Raw genomic sequence first — 20,231 nt, 5'->3', positions numbered from 1 at the left:
ATTAAAATTTTACTGAAATTTATAATTTCATATAAAATTAATGAATTTATGAATTTATGAATTTTATGAATTTTATAACAATTTTTGAAAATAATTGAAAACTTTTTGAAGAATTTTATTAAAATCTTTCTAAATTATTGAATTTCTGAGAAGAATTTAAATAATAATTTATAAAAATAATTGAATTCATGCGAAGAATTTTTATTGAATTTCCTTTAAATAATTGAAATTTTGCCAAGAATATTATAAAAATTTCTGAAAATAATTTAATTCTTGAGAAGATTTTTGCTATCTATTTACAAAAAAAGTAATTTAATTCTTAACCAGAATTTTAAAAAAATTTGAAAATAATTTAATTTTCGGAAAGTATTTTATCAGTTTTTAAAAGAATTGAAATTTTTATGATGAATTTTGATATTTATCGAAATAATTGAATTTTAGAAAAGAATTTTATTAAAATTCGTTAATATAATTGATTTTAAGTGGAAAACTTTGTTGTTTATCAAGATAATTGAATTTTTTTACAGAATTACTAAAAATTTTTGCAAATAATTAATTTCCTGTGACGAATGAAAAGTTATTTATGAAAATAATTGAAATATTGCAACGAATTTTAATATTTTATTAAAAACTGGAATGTTTCTTAAATTTGAATTTATTTAAATCTTAAATTTACTTAAAATTGTATAAAAAATATTGTCAATTCTGCGATGAAAAAAATTGAATTTCTAAATAAAATTTAATTATTTATGAAAATAATAATTGTTTACGTAGAATATATCAAAAAAATTTTCAATAATTAAATTATTTGGTAAATTTTATGAAAATAGTAAATATTAAAAATCATTGAATTGCGAAAAACTTTTGAAAATAATTGAAATTTTGCAAAGAATTTCATTTAAATTTTGGAAAATAATTGAATTTTTGGCGAAAAATTTTGATATTTATAAATATAATTGAATTCTTGACGAGATATTCGTTTAAATTTTTCAAAATAATTGAATTTCTCCGAAGAATTTTATTATTTTTAGAAATAATTGATTTTTTGGGATGAATATTTTAATTTATAAAAATAATTGAATTTTGAAAAGAATTTTATAAACATTCGTGAAAATAATTGAATTTTGTAGAAGAATTTTTCTGTTTATAAAAATAATTGAAATCTTGACAAGGATTATTAAAAATTTTTTTTAAAATAATTGAATTTCTGCGAAGAATTTTATTATTTTTAAAAATAATTGAATTTTTGAAATGAATATTCTCATTTATAAAAATAATTGAATTATAAAAAGAATTTTTTTTGAATTCCTGAAAATAATTGAATTTTGTCAAAGAATTTTGCTATTTGCAAAAATATAATTGAAATCCTAAAAGTGTTTTTAAAAAATTGTTGACAATAATTGAATTTCTAAGAAGAGTTTTATTGCTTTTGAAAATAATTGAATTCTTGTGATGAATGTAATTTAATTTTGCAAAAATTTTATTAAAATTCTTTAAAATAATTGAATTCTTGACAAGAATTTTATTATTTATGAAAATAATTGAATGTTGGCAGAGAATTTTATAAAAAAAATTTGTAAATAATTAAATTCTTCTGAGAAAATTGTTATTAAAGTAGTAGCTAAATTGAAAATAATTGAATTTCATCGAAGAATTTCATTATTTGGGTAAAAGAATTGAATGCTTGTAATTTTTTTTTTTTGAAAATATTTTTGAAAATAATTGAATTGTTTCAAAGAATTTTATTAAAATTTTCGAGAATAATTTCTTTTTTTTAATTATTAGCGGATTTGATTTGATAAATTTTATGAAAATAGTAAATATTGAAAATCATTGAATTGCGAAAAACTTTTGAAAATAATTGAAATTTTGCAAAGAATTCTATTAAAATTTTGGAAAATAATTGAATTTTTGGCGAAAAATTTTACTATTTATAAAGATAATTGATTTCTTGACGAGATATTCTTTAAAATTTTTTTAAATAATTGATTTTTTTCGAAGAATTTTGTTACTTTTGAAAATAATTAAATTCTTTTGATGAATATTGTTATTTATGAAAATAATCGAATTTTGTAAAGGATTTTTTTAAAATTCTTAAAAATAATTGAATTTTTGTAAAGAATTTTGTTATTTATCAAGATAATTGAATTAAAAGTTTGGAAATAATTAAATAATATTAAAAAATTCATTCTAGTCAGAATAAGAAAAAAATTTTGAAGGTTTTGTATTATAGAATTCGTGGTAGTTTCATAGTTTATGAGGCAAACAAAAAAGAAAAAAGACACGGAAAATTCATAGTTTTCTTATGAATTCTACAAATTTAATTTTTTCCAGTACTTTTAATAAAAATCCCTGACTTTTCCCTAAATTCCCTGACTTGTGGCAACACTGTCCATCCTTTCTAATGGTTTGGGGAAAAAAATTTGCTTCAACAAATAGAGAGAAAGAGAGAGAGAAAAAAAGTTCATTGGCAACACATGGGAATGAAATCTGACCGAAAGTGTAACTATATAGACAGAGAGTGTTACTGTCTTAATAAAAAAGAAAAAGCTCATAAAATTCATGAAACATCTGGTTCCAAGATTCTCTGTGCTTTCACGATTGGAGAAATTTTTATTGTTTCTAAATTATGCATGCATCTGGACTTACACGCGAATGTGGAATAAAACAGACTTGCAATAATACGAACGACGAGCACATTTGAATTTTTGGAAGTCTTCTCTCTATCTCTGTAATTTTTTTTTCTTTCCTCTCACTATTTTTATCTCGGGTGTAATCTCTCTTTCTCTCTCTCTCTCTCTATCTTTTTCTCGCTCCGTCTGCCTGTCTGTCAGACTCTCGGGCAACTTTTTCAATGCACGCAGTTTTAAAAGCTTTCGCATAATGTAAACTCTTAACCTTTTCTGTAGCAGCATTTGTAAAAGTATATAGAATAGACTTTAAAGAATATACACCGCAAGAACCAACTTTACGACTCAAATAGTTTTCAAGATACTTAAAATTTTTTTCTTTACACTTTGTAATAAACTTTCCGGCCATAATATATTGGCCCATAAGAAATTACACACGATCGAATAATTCTACTAAATCGAAATAAAATATTCGTCTCCCTTTCTTCAATAATATTTTTTTTACAGAAAAAATATGTTACCCTGACTTTTCCCTCAACTCTGAATTTTCTTCAAAAATTTGTTTTTAAAAAAATTTTTTTTTTTTGAACTTTTTTTTTAAATTGCAAATTCTTGGAGGAATAATTATATGATAGTATTACAAGTGAAGTTTAAACTTTCTACATATATATATATATATAGTAAAGTATTTTGAGGAACTAGTTGAAAGGAACTTGTTAACAAGCTCTATATAACTTTGACGTTTCTATATGTATAATGTGCATACAAAATCGCATTAGGAAGTCAAAACTGATACAGCAGAGTGAAAATTCATATATGTAACAAATAACGACAGGTCATGTAATATATGATAAGAAATATCTATATACTGGTTAGTGTACCCCCTTCTCACACGGGGGTTGAAAAAGAATTATTACCACTTCCTACTTCCGTTTTTCTGCAAAACTTGCACATTCTGGGTTCGAATGATAACGTCGTGAACTTTTTGGATGTCTGGTATTCTGACACAGTCAACTTGACGGGAAATGCATCAAAAGGAATTTTTACGATCAAGAAAAATTTCATTTTACGAAAACCCACACACGGATCTTTCCCATTTTTTTCCCGCTGGAGGCGAAAAAAATTAATAGAAAACAATCTCTCTGTTTGAGACAAAAGATTTCAATTTTTATAGTTTCCTCTAAATTTTCTTTAATTGAAAACAAAAGTTTAAAAAATAGATTGTTAATTTCTTCCACCTTTAATTTTGAACAAGCAACAATCTCACTCACTTTTTTAAATAAAATTATCAATTTTAAAAATAATAGAACGTAAAAATTTTTAATAAAAATTTTTTTTTATAATTCAAAATCTTTTAAAATTAGCTAAATTTATCAATATATTTAATTAATTATTAAAAATGATGGATTTTTAGAAGAATTTTAGTTAAAAACAATAAAAACTTGAATTTTGAAGAAGTTACATTTTATTGCAGAAATTCAATTATTTTCAAAAGTAATAAAATTCTTATCGCAAAATTCAATTGTTTTAAGAAATTTACAAAAAAATCTTGACAAAATCCCAAATTTTATCTTTATATAAATAAAAAAATTCTTCTTCAAAATTCAATTATTTTCAAAAACTTTAATAAAATTCATGTCAAAATTTCGACTATTTTCAAAAATTTTCCTCATTTCAATTATTTTTAATATCTACTACTTTAATAAAATTTTCCAAATGAATTCAATTATTTAAACCAAATTTTAATAAAAATTTCACAGGAATTCAATTACTTACCATTGTTTATATAAATTTATTCGCACCAATTCAATTATTTTTAATTTTTTAATGAAGTTTCTCGAATAAATTCAAATATATTCAGAGAATTGAAAAAATAGTTCTGAGAAATTCAATTATTTCGAAAAATTTAAATAAAATTTTTATTTATTATTTTATATATTTAAAATAATTTCGACAAAATTATTACCAAAATTCAGTTAATAAAATTGTAATTTTAATAAAATTTTCCTTTACAATTCAATTATTTTGAATACAATTCTTCATAAGAATTCAATTATTTTCACAAATAAAGCATTTTTATGGGAATTAAATTATTTTAAAAAATTTAAATAATATTCTCCGCAAAAAATCAATTATTTTCATAAATAATAAAAATTTTCTCGCGAAATCAATTATTTAAAAAAAATTTGATAAAATGCTTTCTATAATTTTAAAATTTTCCCAAGATATTAATTATTTTCATAAATAAGAATATTTTTCTCTATTCAATTATTTTCAAAAATGTAATTTTTCACAGGAATTCAATTCTTTAAAAAAATTTTTATTAAAATTCGTTGCAAGAATTTAATTATTTTCATAAATAATAAAATTCTTGTCAAGAATTCAATTACGTTCAGGAATTTTATTAAAAAATCTTTTCAAAATTCAATTTTTTTTTATAAATAAAAATATTCATCCCAAAAATTAAATTATTTTTAATAATAATACAATTCTTCGCTGAAATTCAATTATTTTCAAAACTTTTAAAGAAATTCTCGTCATGATTTCAATTATTTTTATAAATAAAAAAATTCTTTGCTGAATTTTTTTTTAAATTTTTATAAAATTCTTGCCAAAATTCCAATTATGTATTTTCATAAATAATAAAATTCTTCGCAGAAATTCGATTGTTTTCAAAACTTTTTAAAAATCCTCGTCATGATTTCAATTATCTTTATAAATAACAAAATTTTTCGACGAAATTTTTTTAAAATTTTAATAAAATTCTTGACAAAATTTTAATTATTTTCATAAATAATAAAATTCTTGACAAAATTTCAATTATTTTCATAAATAATAAAATTCTTTTTAGAAATTCAAATATTTTCTTAAATAATAAAAATCATCACAAAATATCAATTATTTTTAATACAATTTTAATCTATTTCCTTGAAAAATGTTTTCCCTTCTTTTAATTTAACAAAAGTTTTAAATTGTTATAAAAAATATTTTGAATCGAAAAGAATTAATTTTGTGTATAAAAAATATTTTGAATCGAAAAGAATTAATTTTTTGTATAAAAAATGTTTTCAATCGAAAAGAATTAATTTTTTATATAAAAAATATTTTGAAATGAAAAGAATTAATTTTTTGTATAAAAAATGTTTTGAATACTTTTTTCTGTAAAAAAAAAAATGTTCCTGAACGTAAAATATTATTGTTTTTGACAGGGAAACTATATTTTTTTCAATTGTTGATTATGTATTTTTCCGTCGTAAAAAATTATGTAGCAATGTTTGACTATAACGAGAGAATATTTTTTTTTTTCATACAGCGAGTGATAGGAGAACAATAATAATAATAATACCTAATAAAAAAAAATATTTCGCAATGAACGACTATATATACAACTTCCACTGATTTGTCTCGAGAGTAAAAAAATATTGTAAAAATATATTGAATATTGAAAATTTTTGAAATAAATGTGAAACATACCTTTTATCAGTGGCTGATAGTGTCCTTGCGACTCTGTTTTTGTCAGGGTAATAACGATGATTGCACAATATCACAGACTTTTATCACAGCACAATATTTAAAGTTATCGACACAATATGGGTGGGCAGTGTTTTGAAAAATAAAAAAAATCTGTTCAACTTTGGAAAGAAGTATGTATGAGGTTTTCTCCCCAGCACCTGCTGCCGGACTTATAACAATAATAATGTATGCATGTATACACAGGCGACCCTGGAATACCTGTGTCTCGAGAGTCCTGGCCGCTTTTGCTGGCTTTTGCCACGACGAGTTGGGTGTCGAATCTCTTGTATTTTCTCTTTACTTTTTTATTTTCTTCCTCTGTACCTGTACCTTCTCTCCCTCTCTTATTTAGTCTCTCGATCGTCTTTGCGACACCCCTACGCCTTCAGGATACTAAAGTAGACATTTAATTGTAGCCTCTGAAATTTACGGACATCCCTGACACACGCCTTTTTCGAAAATTTCTCTGTGCTTAATTTTCTATTTCTTTATTTTTTATTTTTTATTTGTCTTTTTAGTTTTGTATTTTTATTATTATTTTGTATTCGTATTTTGTATTCCTATTTTGACTTCATATATTTTGTATTCGTATTTTGTATTCGTCTTTTTAGTTTTGTATTTTGTATTCGTATTCTGTATTCGTATTTTGTATTCGTATTTTGTATTCGTATTCTGTATTCGTATATTTTGTATTCGTATTTTGTATTCGTATTTCGTATTCGTATTATGTATTCGTTTTTTTATTCTTATTTTGTATTCGTATTTTGTATTCGTATTTTATATTCGTATTTTTTATTTCTGTAAATTATTTCAGTTTAATTTTCATTCCCTTTTAATCAATTTCATACCAGTTTATCTTTTTCTTTGCGACTCTTTCATTCAATTATTCACTCGTTCATTTATTTTTCACTCAAGTTTTTTAAAAGTCCTTTTAACTTTTATTTCTTATTTATGTACTTAACAGAATTTTCAATTTCTTTCTCCACTTTTTTTCTTTTTGTAAATATAAATAAGTTTTTTTTTCTATTTCCGTATTTTCAGGAATTTCTTTATTATTCTCTTTTACGATACTATAATATGTTCGCTTATCTCTATTTACTTTTTACAAAAGCTTCTTGTTTATTCATACAATTTTCACTTTATTCTAGAAAATTTCTTTAAAAATTATTTCTTATATGCTTAAAATGTATATACCTGCTTTTAATATATTTCTACCATATTTTATTTCTACCAAATTTTATTTCTACCATATTAACAAAAATGTTAATTCTTTTCAAAAATTATGTTTCTTTTTCAGTTTAAACTTTAAACAGATTCCTCTTCCTTTTGACTCATTCAATTCTATACTTCTTATTCATTTTGTAATTTTTATTCACTTCTTAAGAATACATATAACTTGCACGTGAGACTTTTAATTCGTATTTGCCTTACAAGTCCTTCTTTTTTGAGAAAAAAAAAATATTTACGACTCTCATTTCTTTTCTTAGCAAGAGGTGAATGTGGAAGGAGATTTTAAGAATGGATCGAACTTTGTGGCAGGAATGTCCGTTTTATGTTGAAGTTTATAGAGGATTTTTTAAACACAAAACTTTGGTTATACTGTATATTGTAAAAGAAAACTGGAAAAAAAAACTTTTCTAATTATTGGAAATGAATCATTTGTGCGGCTATTATCAGAGGAAAAAGTAATTAATGAAATAAATAAAATTAATAAAATTAATAAAATTAAAAATAATAAAACTAAATAATTTTTACTAAAATCATGATAATTTATCGATACGAATAAAGATTTTCAAAAATTTTAAATTCGTTACCCTTTTGACATTCAACAACTTATAAGGATATTATTATAAAAACTTGAAGATATCGATTCAAAATTCAATGATTTCTATAAAAATCTATACTATAATGTTTACAATTTTCAAATATTTAAAATTTTAACAGAAATTCGAATTTAAATAAACTTTTATTAGAAAATTCTACGAGAATTCAATTATTTAAATACAAAAATAATTAATTTATTTGAATAATTGAATGTTTCTTAAAATTGAATTTTCATAAAGAATTTTATAGACAAATTTTTAAATAAATTGAATTCTTTTGACGAATTTTAATAACATTTTTAAGAATAATTCCCTTTTTCGAGAAATTTGATTAAAATTGTATTAAAAATAATTGAAATTCTGCGATGAGTTTTATTATTTACGAAAATAATTAAGTTTCTAAGAAGAATTTTATTATTTATGAAAATAATTGAAATTTTGTCAAGAATTTTATTAAAATTTTGAAACAATTTCGGTGAAGAATTTTGTTATTTATAAAGATAATTGAAATCATGACGAGAATTTTTTAAAAGTTTTGAAAATAATTAAATGTTCACGAAGAATTTTATTACTTTTGAAAATAATTGAATTCTTGTGATGAATATTTTTATTTATGAAAATAATTGAATTTTGTTAGCTAAAAGTAGGAAAATTTCAGATTTTCAAAGATTTTAATTTGAAACCTTTTCAAAATTCAATTATTTATAAAAATTCATTCTTTCTTTGCTTTTAATATTCAATTATCTAATATTTTAACTTAAATTCACATTTGCAAATCAATTTTTCTTAGAAAATCCTACAAAGAATTCAATTATTTAAAATTTAAATGCAATTCAAATTTATTTATTGAATAATTAAATGTTTTTTTAAATTTAATTCTCATAAAGAATTTTATCAACAAATTTTTAAATAATAAAGTTTTTCAGAATAATTACATTTTTCATGGAAATCCATTAAAATTGCATTAAAAATAATTGAAATTCTGCGATGACTTTTACTATTTATATGAAAATAATTGAATTTTTGTGAAGAAATTTATAACAAATTTGTAAATAATTAAATTCCTGAGGAATTTTTATTATTTATGAAAATAATTAAAAGTTTGCGTAGAATTTTATTAACATTTTTTTTAAATAATTGAAATCTTATGGTTAATTTTATTAAAATAGTAGATAATGAAAATCATTATTGAATTCAGGAAAATTTTTGAAAATAATTAAAATTTTCCCAAGAATTTTATTAACATTTTTAAAAATAATTGAAATTTTGACAAGAATTTTATTTATAAAAATAATTGAAATTTTGCCAAGAATTTTATTATTTATAAAAATAATTGAAATTTTGCCTAGAATTTTATTATTTATAAAAATAATTGAAATTTTGACAAGATTTTCTTTTTATTTTTGAACACAATTGAATTTTTGCTAAGAATTTTATTACTTTTGAAAATAATTGTATTTCTGTAATTATTTGTAAATTATCTAAAATTCAAGTTTTTTAATTGTTTTTAAGTAAATTCTATATATTTTGAAATATTGAAGTGCAATTTTTCATTAAATATAATTTATAATAATAATTTTATGATACTTCTTCAAGAATTGAATTATTCAAAAAGAAATTGTTGTCGAAAATAGAAAAAACTGAACGGTTTGTATTAGAGTTCGTGATAATTTTATAGTTTTAGGTAAATGAGAAAGACACAAAAATTCATAATTTTCGTTTGAATTCTAAAAATTTAATTTTCTTGAATATACTTTTAATAAAAATCCCCGAATTTTTCTCGATTCCCCTGACCAATTCTACTTTCCCTGACTTCCCTGACCTGTGGCAACCCCATGAAACTTTGTAAATTCAATAGAAAAAGTAGCTAAATTTTTTCAAAGTGAAAAATTGAATCGCAAATGAATTTCCAATATAGTAGCATGTAAACGATTTTCCAAACTAAATGAAAAACTGGTTACAAAGGAAATTCACTAACAGTGTTGTATAATTTTACTTTTCAATGAAAGCCAATAACAATTTCGAGGACGAATTTTTCCAAATCTTATGATTCAAATCCAACAAAAACTAATGAAATTATTGCCCTTTATTAAAAAACTTAATAAATCCAAATTTAGAAAAACGTATTTTCAGAATGCATTAATTTTATCAAATTATATACAGAATTTCTAAAACACTGATAATTCTAATTCTTTCAAGAAAGAAAAAGCAGTTGTTGTGTTCGAAAACCGGTTTTTATCCCAAATCAACGGAAAAAGAGAGTGGGTTCCAGATGTACGTGGCTCTATTTTTTTTTTTTTTTTTCCCTCTTTTTCTGACTTTGACTAGTCAAGAAATTCCACCGAAATGACGCGGAGTGCACGTGATTCTCTTCCTGAATAAGTTCCTTTTCTCTTTTTTAGTCACTAAAGAAGACGAGCTAAACAAGCAAACCTTCCGATCTTTCGTCTCGTACGTGCAAAATGCACTTGTTTGATAAGATGCCACTCGGGTCTATTAGTGAAGAGGGACACGTGTTCAAAGTTATACCTGCTCTCAACCGCTTGGACTCTCTTCTCTTTTCAAAAAAGACTTTAACCCCACAATAAACTCAGCTGACCTCAAAATATTTTTGCCTTCATAATTTTTCTTTTCCACAATTTACTGGATTTCGTATTTTTTTTTTTTAGTGATTTTCTTTCTTTTTAGTGATTTCTCTTTGAAAAATTTTCTTTTAAACTCAACTGAACACTCAGCTTCCACAATTTTTTCTCATTAAGCTTATTTAGACTTTTGTATTATTAGTCATTTGCAGCATTTCCAACAGTTCCAACAGTTACAACAGTTCCAACAATTTTCCATTTTTCGGTTCATCATTAGCATCAAATCTTCAGTCTCAGAGATTTTTCTTTCGAATTTTTATACATATAAAAAACTTGGGTTCAACACTCGATTTTTCGTTTCAAAACGGAAAATACTCATAAATACAAATTTATAAGAAACAAAAGTGGAGCAGTTAGAATAATACTGTCAAACCTATCCAACACTCCTCCATGACCCGGTATTAAGTGACCACTATCTTTAACCTTAAATTTCCGCTTGAAATATGAAATGAACAAATCACTCAACTGTCCGATTAAAGCCATTACACAACCAAACAAAAACAAATAAACCTTGTTTGAAAAATAGTAACTTTCGATTTGAAAATTTGGTGATAAGCTAATTAATACTGCAACTAAACTTGAGGCTAATACTCCACTGATGAGACCGCTCCAAGTTTTCCTAGGACTGATTTTTGGAGCAAGTTTTAATCCTTTAAATACTTTACCGCCAATCATTGCAAAACCATCAGCGGACCAAATGATTCCAAAATAGAGCATAATCAGCCAGTTTTTCGTATCGTCTGTACTTAACAATATCAGCAGACTTATGGGGACGGGAATAATAATTAGTCCCAGTAATGAATGCAAAGAAGAAGAATGTGTCATGTTATACCATTCGGTTAACATTCCGATGGCCACTAAAATCATTAGAAGGTGGAAAAGAGGCTTCAACCATAGTATACCGACGACAAATAATTTTACCAAAACTAAGCCTGAGAGTATTCTTATTTTTAATTTTCGAATATCTTCCCCTAAATGTTCTTCTACTATCCTAGCAATCATTTATATCTGATTTGCATTTTTGCAATTTCTATTTGTTATTCCAGTTTTTTTCTAACTATCCTAACAATCCTAATAATCATTTACAGATCATTTTTACATCTGCAAGGGCAATAATTTCTATTTGTTATTCTAGTTTTTTTCCGATAAATACCGAACAATATTCCTAATTCTAATTGAAGTTGGAGTTATTTAATTTATGAATTTAATCCATTCGAATTTCTTCACAATTTTAATAATTTCAATAGTGGATTAAAAAAGGTCTAAGAACTGGTATTTAAAAGTAAAAAACCTCCACCTCTTTCCCGGGTAAATATTCCACAACATATATATGCACTTTTTTCACAACAAATTTTTAACAAATAAATTTGTTTAGAAAATTTTGCTTACACTCACTTCACATGGAAAAAAATAATTTATTTTCACTAGACCGCCACGTTGAAAGGTCGTAGCGAGTTTCTTTTTTTTCCTCTTTTTTTTTTAAAAACAGTTGATAACACAGACCTTCCTCTCTCACGAACAACCGAACACTACACTGCCAGAGACGGTAGAACATTTTCGTCACAGGAGTTGTCTGTGAACTCACTCGTTTTAAGAGTTCGACTCGAGCCGAACAATTCCGAGTGCAAACGAAGTTTAGCTTTAATGCCACGTGAAGCTGCGCTCTACATCATTCGGCTCTCGACATTTGGTCGAGGCGGATGGTTCTTAATTTTATGGAAAACTTATCTTTGTTATACTGAATTCTATTCTTTTGATTTTGAATCATAGTTGAAAATCATAAATTTTAACTGTAAAATTAGTGGTCAATAATAGTGACTAATATAATATTTTTCAGACTATTTTTGCTTATGAATAGAGTTAAAAATAACTAATTTTCAATAAACAAAAAATTAACTAATTTTTCAGTAAAAAATAACTGATTCTCAGTGAAAAAAAATAAATTTTTAAAATAACTAATATTCAGTAAAAAAAAATAACTGATTTTCAGTGAAAAAAATAACTGAAAAATTATGAAAGCTTCTAAATCAGTCAATTTTGATTCAAATTGAGAGTTTTCTAAACTGAAAATTTAATATTAATTAATATTGATAATAAATGAAATATCAATATTTTATAAATAAAAATATACAGTAAAAAGAAATGACAATAAAAAGAAAATCTAATTTTAAAACAGAAGAAAAGACTTAAATTGAGATGCAAAATTTTGAAGACAGTCATTGCTGAATTTTGGTAGATTTTGCATGAGGGCAAGAAGTGCTGAATCTTAAATTACCAGGGTGGCCACATTTTTTAGAATAAAATGAAAATTATTTCGATTTTTATCTTGCAAGAAATAAAAAATAAACCAATCTTTCAAAAATTATTTTTGTAAAATTTTTCTAATTAAATTTTCAAAATATAGAAATAAAAAAAAATTTGAATATTAGAAATTTGGTAAAATTTAATTGAAAATAATTTTTTTTTACAGTATTTTGTTACAATTTTTGAAAATCAACTTTTATAGAATTTTAATTGCAAACTTTAAAAATAATTAAATTTCCAAAAATTTTAATGAAAAATCTTTTAGGATTTAACTTTAAAAAGAAAAATTACAGAAAATTAGCTACTAATTTTTTAAAATTCAATATTTTCCGTATTTTTAATTAGATGTTTGGAAAAATCCAAATACATACAAAAAATAATAACATTTTACAACTTTTTAAAAGAAGAAAAAATTTTTTGTCCGGGAAATTAAGAAAATTGAAACATTTCTCGACTTATTTTCAAAAATTGGGACTTTTTTTTTTATTTTTCTCACAAATATTGCAAGAAAATATCACAGTTTTTAGTATAAAATGAAAATTATTTCGATTTTTATCTTGCGAAAAATATCTATAAACAAATCTTTCAAAAAATTATTTTTGTAAAATTTTCCGAATTAAATTTTCAAAATATAGAAATAAATAGAATTTGAATATTTGAAATTTTGTAAAATTTAATTGAAAATGATTTTTTTCCCAAGTATTTTCTCTTACAATTTATGAAAATCAACATTTTAAAGAATTTTTATTGCAAAATTTTTAAAAATAATTGTATTATAAAAAATTTTAATGAAAAATCTGTTAAATATAAATTTTAAAATAAAAATTACAGAAAATCAGCTACTATTTTTTTTTAAATTTCAATATTTTCAGTATTTTAAATTATAGGATATTTTTGAAAATTCAAAAACGTACAAAAAAAATAACATTTTATAATTATTTTTAAAATTTTGGTCAAAAAAATCATATTCATATTTATAACTAATATTCTTAAAAAATTTAATTGTTTTTTTTTGTATATTTTTCAAAAATTCAATTATTTTTAAAAGATTTTACCAAATTCGAATTGCTTGGAAATTTTTCAGTTGTGTAGAATAAAAAAATATTATCCTTAAAAAATTATTCAAAAATATTTTTAAAAAATTAGTTGTAAGAATTTCTTTATTATAAGAATTTGAAAATAAATTAAAACAACGAAAAATTAAAAAAAAACTATGACAATTGTTTCGTGAAAAATTAAAAATTCTTTATTATTTATTTTTTGAAAATATTTTCAGTAAACTTTTATGTTTCTCTGTAAAATGAGATTTGTCAGGAAAAATAATTTTACTGTCAGTAAAGTGTCAGGGAAATTGAAAAACTCTGAAAATTGTGACCACCCTGATTACGATTTTCTTTTTATTTTGATCTTTTTATTATTTGTGAACATGATTCATGTTTAGCTCAATATTCTCCAAGTCAAAATAGAATTTGGGTCAGAATAATTAAGTGAGATTTATGCGTTAAACGTTTAATATCAATTTTTATGTCCAGTAGAACATTTCATTTTTAATAAATTCATTAAAATTAAAACAATAAATTCTCGAAACTAATTTTAAAAAATTGAAGCAATTCGCAATTTTGTCAAATTTAATCGAAATTTTATATTTGAAAGAATTTTATTTAAAATATATTATTTTATTTAAAATATATACCTTTAAAACTTATTTTGGAAAATAATCGTATTTGTGAAAAATTCTAATTGAAAATTTTGAAAATAATTGTACAAAAATATAGAATTGAAGTTATTAACAGCTAACAGTTTTTCTAAGGATATCAAATTGAGACAAACAGTGAAGGAAAAAAGTGCCATTGTCAGTTTAAAGTTCATAATAATAAAAGTTACTCTATTTTTTTTCGAGCGCATATGTTATTCACTAAAATAAACTTGTTCTAATGAAATGCAATTATAAAATTAGAATTATGGAAAAGTTTAAAACAAAAAAGAAATAAAATAAAAATAAAAAGTATAAAAATAAAAAAAATAAATATAAAAAAAATAAATATAAAGAAAATGAAAAAAAAATAAAATGAAATTATATACATTTGTAATTTAATTACCCAAAAAAGGACAATTTAATTATATTATTTCAAAAAGCAGTCGAACATTTTTATACTTTTAATTACGACCCGAGTGCCTTGAGAATTTATAAGGCCATACATTGATGGCATATTATTTACGACTTTTTTTTCGTCAAATTAAAAATAAATGTTCTCGAGAGAGGGAGTAAAATCATCAACGAGAGTTTCCGAGACGATTTTAATAATATATAATTAGAAATACCCACAACTAATTTTAAACAAGCTGAATGTCTTATTATCAGAACTGTATAATTATACATCTAATTAGTCTTTGCGTTGCACGATTGTTACGTGTTTATCTGCATCATAAGTTGGAATCAAATACAGCGGGAAAAGACAAAGTCAAGGTCTTCAACTTTACTGTTTATGTCAGATGCTGATTATCTCCCTTTAGTGATATATATAGTGCTTTAGAAACAGGTTCTTTATTAACTACAATTTTCATTGTCAAGGCAAAGCATGCAATGATAAATAATTTTTACATTATTTCATCAAAGGCTTTTTGGTAATTCTGAATTTTTTTTTTTTGTATATCCGGTAATTTAGAACACAGGCTTTGCACTCATCTACTAAAACCTACTATATTTACTACTTTTATTTACAATTTACTTACTATTTGGATATTTTTTTAAATTTGTGACACTAAAAGCTATACTTTTTCCTATTTTTGAGAATTTTCACAAGTTTAAATTCGATAATAGTTGGAATAAAGAAATTATTCTTGAAAATTATAATAAAATTCTTCTTAGAAACAATTAGAGAATTTTTTATAAAATTCTTTGACACAATTCAATTATTTGAAAAATTTTTCAAAAATCTTTTGCGAGAATTCAGTTATTTTCACAAATATTTTAATCAAATTCTTTAGAAAGAAATTAATTATTTTCTAAAAATTTGTTTATACGAATTAAATTATTTTTATAAATAATAAAATTCATCGCAAGAATTAATTATTAATACAATTCTAATAAAATTTCTCGAAAGAATTCAATTTATTTTCGTAAATAATAAAATTCTTCTCAGAAATTCAATTATTTTCAAAAATTTTAATAAAATTCGTTTCAAAAATCCAATTACTTTCAAAAATTTTTTATAACATTCGTCCAAGAATTCAATTATTTTAATAAATAATAAAATTCTTCTCAGAAATTCAATTATTTTCGTAAATAATAAAATTCTTCTCAGAAATTCAATTACTTTAAAAAATTTTAATAAAATTCGTTCATGAATTCAATTATTTCAATAAATAATAAAATTCTTCTCAGAAATTCAATTATTTTCAAAAATTTTAATAAAATTCGTTTCAAAAATTCAATTACTTTAAAAAATTTTAATAAAATTCGTTCAAGAATTCAATTATTTTAATAAATAATTTCCTCGAAAAATACAACTATTTTTAAAAAATTTTATAATATTATTCAAAAGAATTGAATTAGTTAACAAAATTTTATCAAAATTCTTTTAAACTATTCAATTATTTTCACATTTTTGAAATTCATTTATTTTTAATATCTACCAATTTTAATAAAAAATTTCCGAAAAGAATAATTAATAATTTGAAAAAAATTTCTATTCACATTTTTGCAAATATTCAATTATTTTCATAAATAATTTAATTTTCACTATAATTTAATTATTTGAAGCACAACTTAGATCAAATTTTTCAAAAAAAAAACAATTATTTAAAAAGTCTTTTCTAAAATTCTTAGCAAGAATTCAATTATTTTCAATAATTTAAATAACATTTGTTACAAGACTTGAATTATTTTCAAAAAAAAATAATAAAATATTGTTCTCAAGGATTCAATTATTTTTAAAAATTTTAATGAAATTCGTTGTAAGAATTCAATTATTTTTATAAATAATAAAATAATTGTTCTCAAGGATTCAATTTTTTTTGAAAATTCCAATGAAATTCGTTGTAAGAATTCAATTATTTTTATAAATAATAAAATTGTTCTCAAGGATTCAATTATTTTTGAAAATTTTAATAAAATTCGTAGTAAGAATTTAATTATTTTTATTTTTGTAAATATTAAAATTTATCGCAGAATATTAATTATTTTTAATAGAATTTTTTAATAAATCCCTCAAAAAATACAGTTATTTTTTCAAAATTTTATTAAAATTCTTATGTAGGAAATTAGGAATTCAATTTTATTTTAGAAAAAATTTGGATATGATTTGTTTATTAGAATGTAATATGTTATTATTTTCTTTTTTCAATACATTTTTAATTGAATTTCTTGAAAGAATAGTATTATTTTCAAAAATTTTAATTAAATTCTTCATATAGCAATTACTTTATTTTAAAAAATTTTTAATAACGTTCTTTAATATAGGGGAGAGTAGTCAAGGTTGGATCAGGTTCTGACTGTTTTCTATAACTTCTCCTGTCTACCGAATTTCACGATTTCCTCTTATATTATTGGAAAGTTCTACTAAAATGCAATATTTTTGCTAAACTTTGTAAAAAAGTTGGTGTCGCTATGTGATAAAACGAAATAAGCGCCATTATCCAACTTTGACCACCTATCCAACCTTGACTACTCTCCCTATGAATTCAATTTCAAAAAAATTATTCAATAAATTATTTATTTTTATTTTTAAATAATTGAATTTCAGTTAAAATTTTCGAGATAATAATTGAATATTAGAAGCGTTTTGGTGTGGATTTTTTAGAAATAATTAAAGTTCAAAAGAATTTTAAATTGAAATCTTTAAAAATTTCAATCTTTATAAAACTGTAACAGTATTTGAATTATTATTTCCAAGCAAAATGATTAAAGTATTGAACAATTTTTTTTTTGAAATTTGAACAAAGAAATGGTTATTACACATGTTATTAAACAAACAGTATAATTGTTGTGTTCAAAAATTATTTTCTTTAAAAAACATTGATTCAATAGCATTTTTTTCTCAGTGTTTTTAACTTTTTATGAAATTAATCTTAAGGCGCAAACAGTACTTGTTTTTCTAGAAAATTAAATTTTGCAATTTAGTAATAATGAAACTTTATAAATAGATATTGGACGAAATGATGGGAAAACAGTTTTAAAGAGGCATTTTTTGACCATTATGGAGACTGGTCTTCGATGAAGATATAATCCCGATCGCGTGCTAGTAGTTATCAGATTAAAGTTCGGCAGGGCAAATTGTAGTTAACTAGATTCTGATGAACCTCATATGGAGTGAGACGTGTACGTTGAACCGAAGTTTGCTGTGCTATTAGGAACCTCTACTCGACTAAACTCGATAGACCCAACAGGTTCGGCACTATAGTTTCCAGCGTGAAGCCAGCAGGTGTTTTAAACTCTCAATTGTTTATTGTCTATTGATCCATAACGAATATGTATACCGTAAACAAGAACAATTATCCTCGATAAAGAAATCTATTATTTTTAATAAAAAACACTATTTGTATATTAACAATCTGTATATTAACTTATTCTGTATATATTAACAATCTGTAATTAACTTTTTGGCTATTTATATCGAAATGTTGATTGATGCATTTCAAAACATTCATCAATTTTCATAATTTCAATGATGTTGATAGATGATGTTTGCTTTGAATCTATTTTGAATGAATGGAACTAGAAAATTTCCGTCGCAGTAATTTTATTATAATATAAAAATGAAAAAAAAGTTAAAAATGTGTATTATAACATAACAAATTGCGCAAATCTCACAGGATTGCTGGGGAGAAATTTTGTGATTGGATTATTTGTATAATTGAGTCTTGTCAAGTATATTGATGGAAGAGCTCATTTCCGTTAGTTGTATAATATTGTGCGCAGTGCAATTATGTAGAGAAGACAGAAAGATTGGACATGTTTGTCCACATTGCTAATGCCCTCGCAGCTTCGATTCGCAATATACAAAAGCATGAATTCAAATGCAAATTTGATCATCTATCCAAACAAAACATTACATCAGTTTGGCTGCAATTAAAGCCGTATTCTTGTTTCGACTAAGCCGATAAAAATATCGATTCAACACTTCAATTGCAGACCTATTGGGCAGAGAGTAATTTAATTTCGAGAGAGACAGTACAACCAGTACAACTCACATGAAAATACGCATGTGTGACATTTTTTAATAAACATTCGTTCTTCTCAGGCTTCGTACTCGATAATTTTTTTTAAAAAAAAGTAGCAAAGACTGAAAAAAGTATCGAAAAGTAACAAAGACTGAAAATAGTAGTGAAAAAGTAACTAATATTGAGAAATTAAAATTAGCTATACTAAAAAACTTATTACGATTCCAGGACATTTTCAGGACATTCCAGGACAGATTTCTTATTTTTCCAGGACATTTATATGTGCAACAGGGTTGCCACAAGTCAGGGAAGTCAAGGAATTCTGGGAAAAGTCACGGATTTTTACAAAAAGTACTAGAAAAAAATTATATTTTTAGAATTTATAGGAAAATTCTGAATTTTGGTGTTTTTTTGTTTGCCTTATAAACTATGAAACTACCACGAATTCTAATACCAAACCTTCAATTATTTCTATTTTTGACAATAATTTCTTTTTAAATAACTTTTAAATAACTTTTAAATAACTTTGCATAAATTCAATTATGTTTTTTTTTTTTTTTTTTTTTCTTTTCTTCAAAAATAACAATATTCATATTAAGAATTCAATTATTTTTTTGAATAATAATATTCATTTTAAGAATTCAATTATTTTCATAAATAACAATATTCATCTTAACAATTTAATTATTTTAATAGCAATAAATTTCTTCGCAGAAATTCAATTATTTACAAAAAATTTTTAAAAATACTACACAAGATTTCAATTAACTTTATAAATAAAAAAATTCTTCTCCCAAAATTCAATTATTTTGAGTAATTTTAATAAAATACTTTTCAAAATTCAATTATTGTCATAAATAACAATATTCATCTCAAGAATTCAATTATTTTCAAAAATTTTTTTAAATTCTCGTCCAAATTTCAATTATCTTTATAAATAATAAAATTCTTCTCCAAAATCCAATTATTTTTAATAAATTTAATAGAATTCTTGTCAAAATTTCAATTATTTTCAAAAATTTTCCTCATTTCAATTATTACTTCCTCATAGAGGAAGTATTTTTGATATCTACTATTTTAATAAAATTTTCCAAAAGAATTCTATTATTTAAACAAAATTTTAATAAAAATTTAACAGGAATTCAATTACTTACAAA

The 20,231-nt window shown here is 22.7% G+C and overlaps 2 protein-coding genes across 8 annotated transcripts in view; both read right to left on the bottom strand.

The window, feature by feature from the left end:
• The window catches only part of LOC122503429 (mannosyl-oligosaccharide 1,2-alpha-mannosidase IA), a 444,579-nt gene that overhangs the window by 118,653 nt on the left and 305,695 nt on the right, over positions 1-20,231 (bottom strand). Inside the window, exons 1-2 of one of the 7 annotated variants that reach the window (XM_043613965.1) lie at positions 12,004-12,160; positions 6,105-6,536 (exon numbers count right to left, since the gene is read on the bottom strand). The exons of 1 other annotated variant lie outside the window; for it this stretch is intronic. The gene's annotated coding sequence lies outside the window, so the exon portion shown is untranslated. Of the gene's footprint in view, positions 1-6,104; positions 6,563-11,905; positions 12,161-20,231 lie in introns of those variants that run through there. 5 more of the 7 variants (XM_043613967.1, XM_043613968.1, XM_043613966.1 and 2 more) reach the window with 5 other exon arrangements.
• Positions 9,535-11,896, bottom strand: LOC122503432 (phosphatidate cytidylyltransferase-like). Its single transcript, XM_043613973.1, has one exon. It carries the CDS (start codon positions 11,608-11,610, stop codon positions 10,924-10,926), a length of 687 nt encoding a protein of 228 aa, XP_043469908.1. The 5' UTR covers positions 11,611-11,896; the 3' UTR covers positions 9,535-10,923.

Source organism: Leptopilina heterotoma, unplaced genomic scaffold (assembly GCF_015476425.1).
Source record: "Leptopilina heterotoma isolate Lh14 unplaced genomic scaffold, ASM1547642v1 Lhet_261, whole genome shotgun sequence".
Classification (NCBI taxonomy): domain Eukaryota; kingdom Metazoa; phylum Arthropoda; class Insecta; order Hymenoptera; family Figitidae; genus Leptopilina; species Leptopilina heterotoma.
The sequence above is the reverse complement of the archived record's forward strand: the minus strand, read 5'-3'. Positions and strand labels throughout refer to the sequence as shown.

What these genes read in the sequence shown, in the direction of transcription:
- LOC122503432 (XM_043613973.1), bottom strand. Translation starts at nt 11,610, where the DNA reads ATGATTGCTAGGATAGTAGAAGAACATTTAGGGGAAGATATTCGAAAA.